This window comes from Miscanthus floridulus, chromosome 9, assembly GCF_019320115.1.
Source record: "Miscanthus floridulus cultivar M001 chromosome 9, ASM1932011v1, whole genome shotgun sequence".
Taxonomy (NCBI): Eukaryota; Viridiplantae; Streptophyta; class Magnoliopsida; order Poales; family Poaceae; genus Miscanthus; species Miscanthus floridulus.
This window is the reverse complement of record NC_089588.1, coordinates 27776698-27787787: the sequence shown is the minus strand read 5'-3', so window position 1 is coordinate 27787787 and position 11090 is coordinate 27776698. Positions and strand designations below refer to the sequence as shown.

General features: G+C 48.9%; 1 protein-coding gene across 1 annotated transcript; it reads right to left on the bottom strand.

Annotated features, from left to right (window-relative positions):
- Positions 1-1087: 1087 nt before the first annotated feature.
- On the bottom strand, positions 1088-3750 carry LOC136479542 (uncharacterized). The gene is made up of 4 exons (XM_066477377.1): positions 2267-3750; positions 2072-2159; positions 1799-1986; positions 1088-1091 (listed from the first exon to the last, which is right to left on the bottom strand). Exons 1-4 carry the CDS (start codon positions 3673-3675, stop codon positions 1088-1090), a joined length of 1689 nt encoding a protein of 562 aa, XP_066333474.1. The 5' UTR covers positions 3676-3750.
- Between the last annotated feature and the right edge of the window lie 7340 nt (positions 3751-11090).

Below are 11090 nucleotides of genomic sequence, written 5' to 3'. Positions count from 1 at the left end.
GGACTCGCACCACCATGGAATCATCTACATGTCATAAAGAATTTGAGATGTAAGACGACCAAATGAAAGCTACTTAATCTCAAAACGAATTAGTATTATTCTTCTTCATTTACCTCAATGTACTGTTCCCGGGTCAGAGGCATCTGTCTTGCCTGTGTCTTGCTGACTTTCTGACCAAGTCGCGTGGCGTAGTACTTGATGATGCAAGTGAGGCGCTCCTCGTAGTGCATGTCGCTGATGCGTTTCCTGGCACTTTTCACCAAGTTCTTCTCCGCCCTCTCCTCCTGTCCCTCTTCACACCTGAAAAAAGTCTGCAGACAGACACAATGTATCAATTCATTATGTCAAAAAGTGCCAAATGAATGCGATGTATTGATCAAAGTTGTGCGAACGAGACTTACCCAGAACTCTCTCCTGACCCGCTCCTGCTTGTCTTCATAATCTGCGTCGGGGGCAGATTTGTAGTGGTCCCACGATTTGGCCGGCCCCACAGTCCCCTTGTGTGTGACAATGCCGGGGTAATAGTGCCTGCACAAAAGCCCCAAGATGTGGTTGGGGTTGCGTGAGTCACCAGGCGACACAACCTCCCAGTGCCTGCACAAGTCATTAACAAACATTATTAGTTTCTCTGACAATTTTCAACAGGTTATATGAAGTAGCTGTGATTAAATCTAAAGTTAGTTACCTGTCCCCCTGGGGGCGGATCACTGGGCGTAGGGGAGGAAGCGGAGGCCCAGGGAGTTTTGAGGGACCTCGCAAGTAGGGGCTAGCCGCAGCAGAGGCAGTGGAACTACTTCCGGCCTCGCCGCCCTCCTGTGCCTCTCCCTCGCTGTCCGTCGCCCGAACCTCGTCCGTCGCTAGAACCTGCTCGTCCTCCGAGGAGTCCGTGGTACGGCGCTCCTCCGACACGTCACGCGGCCTGACTAGAGGAGGCCGGCCCCTCCTGCTGCCGCTCCCGCTGCCGCTGCTCCTGGCCCTCTGCCTCCTCCCGTCCGATGCGTTCTCTCCGGCATCTGCGTCCTGACGTGCTCTCTGGTACCTCGAGTTCACGTTCCTTGGCCCACTACCGCCCGCCATCTTTGTTCAATCACCTGCAATTAAAAAGAAACAAACAAGACATTATTACATGTATTAGAAATAGATGCTAAGTAAATAAACAAAACACGCTTACAAAATAACATAGTATTACATGTATTAGAAGTAATCATCATTATTGGGATTATCTGGATCATATGTCTCGTCATCACTATCAAAATTGTCCAAATAAACAAGACTGTCCGAAGGTTCAATGTTGCCTTCATCGTCATCATCTAAATGTAATCGCTCAAGCATTTCTATGTCCTTGGCATTTTGCACCTCATCTCCTTCCTCGTCATCAACCCTTTCATTGTCTACTTCCATTCCAATCGCCTCGGTTAAGTCTATCACCAACCTCCCTTGTAGCCCATCTTCTTGATAGAACTCTCCATCATATGTGTTTGGGTTGAAGTTGTAATCTTCATCGTTTGGGACAGCTAGTCTACCATGTGGCGATACCTGGTGCACAATAGACCAACCCTGAAGAGCCTTGTTGCCTTGGCATGCGTATGACAAATAATAAACCTGCACGGCCTGATCCGCCACAATAAAGACATCTTTTCCTTGATAGATGGAATCGTGTCGAATCTCGACTTGACCAATATTAGGGCTCCGTTTCGTTAGTCGAGGATTGAACCAGTGGCATTTGAACATGACGAGACGAAGAGGTTTCGAACCATAAAATTCAAGTTCATAGATATCTTCAATTATGCCATGATACTCGAGGCCATCAGTGCCGGGAGTACAAACTCCGCTGTTTGTGGTTTTTCGATGGGGCCGAGCTCGCTCATAGCTTCTTGTGTGAAAGCGATATCCATTCACATCATAACCTGAATAAGCTTTCACCTTACTGTCGAAGCCATTTGCAACCTGTCTCAACTCCTTACTCATAGTTGCATCGGTTTGGGCCTGCAAGCGCAAGAACGAAAGATTGCCGGACTAAGTACGCGAAACTCGGAATCTCGAACAAGGTACGAGGTAAATTGGACAATACCTTTGTTTTGAACCAAGAAATGAAATCGGGCCTCCCTGCTCCCGGACCCCGTGAAAGAAGGGTGTCGGTTTGCCGTGGGGTAGGATCCCTTGGTTGATGCCAGGATACACGAATAAATTCCCTGTGCAAACGAGAAAGAATCAGTTGGATGCAGAATAGTGACAGCGTATTTAAACAAGTTCTTTGAGAACTTACTCAATGAACGACTTCACCTCGGGTAGGTTGTGGAACACATATAGCATGATCATGCGCCACTCTTCATTTTCCAACCTCTTATTGGTCGATCCACTTGACCTGCCGAGTTGCCCTTGGAAGAGGCTAAGGTTGGATTCATTCTCGTCAACATTGTAGCGAGGGAGTGGATTATGCACGCTAGGAAGGTTCTCCGTGTAGTATAGCTGTGTGAAGTTTGTCACCTCCTCCAGAATGGAAGCCTCTGCAATGGAAGCCTCAATTTTGGCTTTATTTCTACATTTTTTGCGAACGGCCTTCAGACATCTCTCGATTGGGTAGCACCAACGGGCCTGCACGGGCCCCCCCATACGTGCCTCATAAGGGAGGTGCACAATCAAATGCTGCATCGACAAGAAGAAGCCGGGTGGAAAGATCTTCTCCAACTTACAAAGCAACTCAGGTGCCACTTTCTCCAAGTTTGCAACCACGGTCCGAGATAGCTCCTTGGCACAAAGCTGGCGGAAGAAATAGCTCAACTCTGCCAGCACTAGCCAGAGATGCTCAGGAACGTAGCCTCGTACCATCGCCGGAAGAAGCCGCTCAATCCATACGTGGTAGTCATGACTCTTCATGCCGTTGACTCGCATAGTGCCTAAGTTCACTCCCCTGCTCAGGTTCGCTGCATACCCATCAGGGAACATTAACGCCTTGATCCATCGTAGTACTTCCCTCCTTTGTTCGGGTTTTAAGATGAAATCGGCCTTAGGCCTTTTCCAGTTCTTGCCGTTTGTAGGAGGCCGCATCACTTGCTGTGGTCTATCGCACAACGTCGCCAGGTCCACTCTAGCCTTAGGGTTGTCCTTAGACTTGTCAGTGTCCATGAGTGTTGCCCAAAGTGCCTCAGCGATATTCTTTTCAGTGTGCATTACATCAATGTTATGGGGCAGTAGAAGGTCATCGAAATAGGGGAGCCTCGTCAAGCCGGACTTATGAGTCCACATGTGTTGCTCACCATATCCCACAAAACCACCTTCTTCATTGGGCAAGAGAGCATCTATCTGAGCATGAACCTCGGCACCAGTCTTCAAGTGCGGTCTAGGGTCCGTGACTGCGACACCTTTCCTGAAGTTCTTGGTGTCCTGTCGGAATGGATGGTTGGAATCTAGGAATTGACGATGTTGATCGAACGACGAATACTTACCACCCTTCTTCAACCAAATGAACCTCACAGCTTCCTGGCATATTGGGCACGGGAACTTCCCGTGAACACACCAGGCACTGAATAACCCATACGCCAGGAAGTCATGCATGGAGTACTGGTACCAGACGTACATTTTGAAGCTTTCCTTTGTAGCTCGGTCGTATGTCCATACCCCTTCATTCCAAGCTTTGATCAACTCATCAATCACAGGCTCCATGAACACACCCATCTTACTCCCTGGGTGCCCGGGAATTATCAACGTCAAGATCACGTTATGTCGTTGAAAGGCGACGCTAGGGGGGAGATTGAGGGGGATAACAAACACGGGCCAACATGTGTAAGGGGCAGACATCATGCCATAAGGATTGAACCCATCTGTTGCCAGCGCGACACGTACATTACGAGCCTCATCGGATTTCAAACGATGCTTGTCATTAAAGCTGGTCCATGCTTCACCATCAGATGGATGCACCATCTTGTCAGGATGGTAGCGTTTGCCATTCTTGTGCCACGTCATCTGTTTCGCGGTTTCCTCGGTCATGAATAGCCTTTGAATCCTCGGCACGAAGGGAAGGTGTCGTAGGACTCGGGCGGGTATCTTAAGCTGGGTCTTCTGGCCACCACTGTCACCAGACTCTACCTCTAGGAACCTGGAGGCTTTACACTTCGGACAGTACTTTGCCTCCTTGAGTTCTTCCCGAAATAGGACACACCCGTTCGGACAAGCATGTATCTGCTCATATGGCATCTTTAGTGCTTTAAGGAGCTTGTGTGCCTCGTACATGGTCTTCGGCAACATGTGGTTTTTTGGAAGCAGGGTGCCAACCACGGCCAACACCTTATCGAAGCCTTCTCGACTCCAGTTTAAATCGGACTTCAACCCCATCAAGCGACTTATGGCATCCAGCTGGGAGACCTCAGAATGAGCGTGAAGGGGTTTCTGTGCCGAGTCCATCATGTACTTGAACGCATCTACGGCTGCCTGCATCTCCGCCTCCTCACGTCCTTCAGCAAACTGTGCTTGGTGAACGTCATCTACCATGTCTGCTACCCCAGCATCAGCATCGAAAGCCTCGACGCGTTGTCTCACCACCTCCTCTCTCATACGATCGGCTTCACCATGGTGGACCCACCGGGTGTAGTTCGGCGTAAACCCATTCTTGTGCAGATGTGTACCCATGAGTTCCTTGTCTAGCATTCTCCTGTTACCACACTTGTTGCAGGGACACAAAGCCATTTTTGGGAATTTTGCGGCCTTGCCAAATGCACGATTCAAGAAACGATCGGTCTTCTGCATCCATTCATAGCTGGCATCACCCTGACTTGTCCGGCCCGTGTACATCCACTGACGATCCTCCATCCTCTAGCATATATAACATCACCACAGGTGACCATCAATTGCATCTACGCGGTGTCCCTACTCTCTAATAGGTGAGGATAGGTCCTAATCCCACCCGCGGATGCATAGATGAGGTTAGTTTCCATGCTCCGCTCCTTTTCGAGACGGAATTTCGGCAGCACCTCCCCGCCGTTCTCCTGATACACGTCCTGCAAGGGAGAGTGTGTATCCGGAGAACAACGGAGAGGTGATGACGAAACACCGTCTCGAACCGGAGCGGAGCATGAAAACTAACCTCAACTACGCATTCGCGGGCTGTCCAAAAAGCGTGGACAATCCGAAATAGATACGGTCGCAGATATGCAAAGGTCCGCATATCTCCGACCGTATCTCTTTCGAACGGGAGACACCTAACTAGGTTACGCGACCAAAAACCACATACGGATAGAGGGGTTATACCTAGGGTGGCGGCGAGGTCCGGGTAGCGGGGCGGTGGAGACTCGGTGCAGTGGCGAGTCGACGCGGTGCAGGAAGACCCACAGCGCCGACGAAGACGATCGGGGTCGCCGAGTCCCTCCCACAGGTCCTCCTGCAAAAAAGGGCAAAAATGGTTAGTGTCGACTCAAAATTTCGGCAGCACCTCCCCTGCACGGGGAGGTTCCCAAAACCTGCAAAAAACATGACACGAAGGCCACCAACCACATATATACCAAACATGGCACGAAGGCCAACAACCACATATATACCAAACATGGACACGAAGGCCAACAACCACCAATATATCAAGAGGAGCCATGTACTTTAGTTCTCTTTCCATACACATGAAAGTATTGAAGTAGTACAACAACAATTACTACTAACCCTACAACTACTACTAACACTACTACTAACAACTACTTAACTACTAACAATGCTAATAGTAAGAACTACTTAACTATTAACAACTACTACTACTAACCACTACTACTTACTAACTACTACTATTTACTAACCCTACAACTAACACTACTAACTACTACAACTAACACTACAACTAAAACTACTAACTACTAACACTACAACTAACTACTACTAACACTACTAACTACTACTACTACTAACACTATAAGGGTAGGGCTTACCTTGGCGGCAAGAACGGCAAGAGCGAGGGCCGGCGACGACGGCGGGGACTGACCGCAGCAGCGCGAGGATCAACGGCCGGTCCGAACGGCGCGGGGATCGACGGGCGGTCGGGTCGACACCTTCCTCTTCTTCCTCCTCCCCCTTCTCTTTTTTCCTCTTCTTCCTCCTCCCCTTCTCTTTTTTCCTCTTCCTCCTCCCCTTTTTTTCTTCTTCTTCCTTCCTCCTCCCTTCTTCCACCTACCTCCTCTACTGCTGGCCGGCGGCGGGAGGAGCCCGGCGGCCAGACAACGGGCAGCCGGCCTCGTCGGGGACGGCCAGCGAGGTGGGGCCGCGTGGCCGCCGCGGCCGGCGAGGCTGGGGCGCCGGGGCCAGGCAGGAGCGCCGGCCGAGGGCCGGCCGGGCCGAGCGCCGCCGGGGTCGTCGGGGCGGGGCCACGGCCGCGGGGCCGCCGGATCCGGGCTGGGGCGCCGGCCGGCCGCCGGGGCGAGCGCCGCCGGGCGTGGGCGCGGCTCGCGCGGGTGCTGGGCCGCCGGGACTGGGCGCAGAGCAGCGAGGCGCGGGCGCGGCTGACCGGCGAGGCGCGGGCGGCTGACGGCGAGGCGCGGGCGCGGCGAGGCGTGGGCGCGGCGAGGCGCGGGCGCGGCGGGCGAGGCGCGGGCGCGGCGGGCGCGGCGGAGCGCGAGGGCGGCGGCGGCGGCTGCGGACAGCAGGCGCGGGTCGGTCTGCTGGGGTTGGGTCGGGCCGGCCTTTTTAGGCATGCGCCTTTGCCGGGTGCCAGGTGACGACGGCACCCGGCAAAGAATTTTTTTAATTTTTTTTTAAAATTTCTTTGCCGGGTGCCACGCCGTTAGGCACCCGGCAAAAAAAATTTTAATTTTTTTTTAAATTTCTTTGCCGGGTGCCCCATGACCTGGCACCCGGCAAAGGATTCTTTGCCGGGTGCCCTGGGTGGCACCCGGCAAATTATTTTTTGTTTTTTGTTTTTTTGACCCCATTTTTTTTGTGGGGACTTGATACAGTAAATATTTCCCTGTTTCAAAATTTGGGACAATTATGAGTTCTTTAACAATATTTCCTTAATTTTTTCCGTTGCATTGAATTTTTCCGACTATTCCAAATTTGAACTGCAGGTACATGAAATAATGGAATTTCGTCATTCAAAAAATAGTATTCATGATATTTAGGCTATGTTGAGGCCGTATGCAGGAAGTGGCATGAAATGTCGCGCATCATGTTGTCGTAACATGACGATGTACTCGCGGGGGAAGTTTATTTAAATTATATAAAATCAAAACGATGTCCGAAAATCACGAAACTTGTCGATGTGTCTTGTTATCACATGTGGAGGCCCTGGTTAAAAATTGAGAAAGTTTCGAGTAAGTTGCGACGTCGGCTGCCTAAAACCCAGACATCTCCACTTGTGATCACAAGTGGAGATGTCTGGGTTTTAGGCAGCCGACGTCGCAACTTACTCGAAACTTTCTCAATTTTTAACCAGGGCCTCCACATGTGATAACAAGACACATCGACAAGTTTCGTGATTTTCGGACATCGTTTTGATTTTATATAATTTAAATAAACTTCCCCCGCGAGTACATCGTCATGTTACGACAACATGATGCGCGACATTTCATGCCACTTCCTGCATACGGCCTCAACATAGCCTAAATATCATGAATACTATTTTTTGAATGACGAAATTCCATTATTTCATGTACCTGCAGTTCAAATTTGGAATAGTCGGAAAAATTCAATGCAACGGAAAAAATTAAGGAAATATTGTTAAAGAACTCATAATTGTCCCAAATTTTGAAACAGGGAAATATTTACTGTATCAAGTCCCCACAAAAAAAATGGGGTCAAAAAAACAAAAAACAAAAAATAATTTGCCGGGTGCCACCCAGGGCACCCGGCAAAGAATCCTTTGCCGGGTGCCAGGTCATGGGGCACCCGGCAAAGAAATTTAAAAAAAAATTAAAAAAATTCTTTGCCGGGTGCCTAACGGCGTGGCACCCGGCAAAGGCTGACGGCCGCTGGCCGCCGTCAAGCCGGCCACCTTTGCCGGCGGCCATATTTTGCCGAGTGGCCGGCACCCGGCAAAGACTAATTTTTGCCGACGGCTGGAATTTGCCGAGTGCCCGGCTCCCGGCAAAGGCTGATTTGCCGGAGGCCTTTCTTTGCCGGGTGTCTCCAGGCCTGGCACCCGGCAAAGAATACCTTTGCCGGGTGCCCGATAAAAAGCACCCGGCAAATTTTTTTGCTCCCGGCAAATCAGCCGTTTCCTGTAGTGCTAGTATCATCTCATGCTGCAGAGCATCATAGGATAGCCACACTCTACCATCATCATCATCATCAGTGCCATGTTGTAGCTGTATGACGTCATCGCATTTCCAATAGTTGCAGCTATGCGTAGCCAAATCATAGTCCATCAAGTGACTGCCCATGCGGCAAAGCTTCACCATGTACAAGAAGCAATCGGTTGCTGCTGCAGGCCAGTTGATGCCGCCAATATTGATCTTGCGTGCAATTTCTGCAGCCTCATGGTGCAAAATGCTGGACAAGTTAAAGCCACTAACTGTAGGGTCAGGGTCAGAGGCTGCTGAGAGAAAAACATCTGTCATCTTCATGCTCTCCAGGGCATTATTGACAGCCGTCCTAGGGTAGAGCCGGAACCCTCCTTGGAATGACCACAGCGCTTTGTTCCTTGAGTATCCTGACAGAGGGAAGCCGAAGCTTTCAAGGTCGATTTCGTTGCAACTCCCGTTGTTGAAGATCACCAAGAACCTGCTGCTCAGATGCTTCTGTATGTGTCGATATATTGCATCAGCGACCTGCGGTATCTCAGCGCGGGAGCCCTTGTCCACACCATTGTAATCATCCTCCTCATCCTGTGCATTGAACATGTTCATCACTGGAGAAGGAAGCTGTAGCTTCTGCGCGAGAGACCTCTGCAACGCTCTCCTGCTCTCCCACTTGGAGCAGTCGAGGTTGATGATTTGCGAGAACTCGAGACCGCTGCCCAGTGCTGGTTTCTTCTCTTCTGAAGCTGCTGGAGCAAGACGGCGGCCCACTTCTCGGAGGACGGCGGATGCCCCCAGCCCATCCCAACCGTCGAAGTAGATGACGTTGTGCCGCCTGCCGCTGCTGGTACCACCAATGTCCTTCAGTTCTTCCAGGATTCGTTCCACAGCACTATCGATGGTGCACGCCGTGATAACCTGCAAGCAATGCGTTTATTATCTTCAGTATGCTTGATTGACTGCATTGGATTAATTATTAGCAAGAACTTAAAAGAACTTCATTGTTAATGTTAGCAGGTTTACCTCAGAACGCATGATGGACTGTACTGGATTATTAACCGGGCCGTCAGGTTATTATGTTGACTCTGGAGCAGTCTCTACGGTGCATGTACTAGATCTTCAAATCATAAATGATTATGATATATCCATTTCGAGTGGAACGGGATCCGTTTCTACTGCGGATCTAACCCATTTGGTTGGTCTCTCGGCTTCTCTGATCAACACAACCATACAGCAAGGAGTGATTAATATATACTATCCAGAGTTGCATGAATTATATAGAACTTTTGTGAATGCAAGCTACATATATATATACATTGAAAACTTATATCTGCACAGCATTTATTTGCATACCTCTGTTCAGTTCAATTGGCACAAGTAGGATACGAGAGAAGCTGAATAAACAAATCCACCAATGAAGAGGAGACAGGGAGATGTCTCAGAGAAAATGTATGCAGCTACAAGTTAGATCGAAACAAATAAGCAGGCGGTGCCACAGAGATAAACTATGGTGTTTGGCAAATGTATGTGCATGTGAGTCCAGTAGTACTACTAGCAGTGCGTTTTCTTTGTTTGTCTGTGGTCCTCAGAATTGTTCTTTGCTTGCAGCTAGCTCTAGTCACTGCAGGTTTTTTTTTTTTTTTTTTTTGTAAAGATAAAGGTTAAAGATTTCATTAGGCACTAAAGCGCAAGGCAAGTATGTCGTATCTTTGTTGTCTGCACCATCCATTCTCCTGCAGTGCATGCCTCATTGTGTGCAACTTTTATGCCGTGTGAGCCACTTCAAATTTCTAAGAGGATCCGAGGGGTAAGTTGGAAGAATCCTATATGTACTCTTTAGTTAATTTGTCTATTTTCATGCCAATTAACAAAGACGACTTATGTTACACAACATGTGCACAACACATTTACATATCTCTTACGCTTGTCTGCAGTCAAATTGGGAGTCACAAACGCAAAGACTAGACCTAAAATCTGAACAACTATACCTGTAAGTCTTTGGTCATAATCCATGAAGTGGTGGAATGATAGGACATGAAGCACGTGCACTTGACCCAAAGCTACCTTCTAGCAAACAAAGTGGATGTCGATCTAGTTAGTTATCATGGTAAACTAAACATATCATATTATGAGCTTAATAAGTAGCACACATAGGGCTAAATGAATAATTGTAGTTTCACATGTTAAGCTTGTTTAATGAAAGCTCATTAAATCACGTTTGCATGATTTTCTTAACTTAAACATGTATAGCTTAGGGTGTCACACTTAAGATACTACAAATCACCTCAATGGCTTTTATGAAATTGTTGTACAAGTTTAACCGTTGGTCAAAAATAGGTGGCACTAAGCACAATCAAGTTACTTATAGGATTTGTAGCTCTGTGTTGGGCAATGTAGCTTATAATGACTCGGTGTTTGATAAATGCACCCCGAAAACATTTTTGCTGTTACTCTTCAGCATGCATTGGCCTAGTCATGGGAATTGTTGCGGTTCTCGTATGACAACAAGGAGTGTATGTTAATGGCATGCAAAACCTTGGAGTCAATAGCAATGATCTTCCTAATGGTTGGAAAACCAGGTTTCCAGCAGGTGGGACACGGAGGAACCTTCGCCCAGCCGGGTGCCCTAGGCGAAGATTAGGAAGGTGGTAGGTGGGCCCAGGCTCAATTAGGGTTCCATAAATGCATTCACAAACCTCCCCTCCATAGGGTTTGGCTACCCCTTTTTATAGGACACTGTTTGCTACTATTTCATCGTACATCTTTGCCCTATGCTAGCTTGGGTACATTCATAGAATATCCCCGGACCAGTTCAAATCTTCAGGGGCATTCTGGGTCTTTTCCTCTCGCACCGCCTTTGCCATTCGGGCCTCACCATTAGGC

Bases quoted from the DNA above. Each gene is read 5' to 3' on its own strand.
- LOC136479542 (XM_066477377.1), bottom strand. From the start codon at position 3,675: ATGGGTGTGTTCATGGAGCCTGTGATTGATGAGTTGATCAAAGCTTGG. The intron at 2,160-2,266 runs GTAAGTTCTCAA...GCATCAACCAAG, and splicing joins GAGGTGAAGTCGTTCATTGA to GGATCCTACCCCACGGCAAA. The intron at 1,987-2,071 runs GTATTGTCCAAT...TTGCGCTTGCAG, and splicing joins TTTCTTGGTTCAAAACAAAG to GCCCAAACCGATGCAACTAT.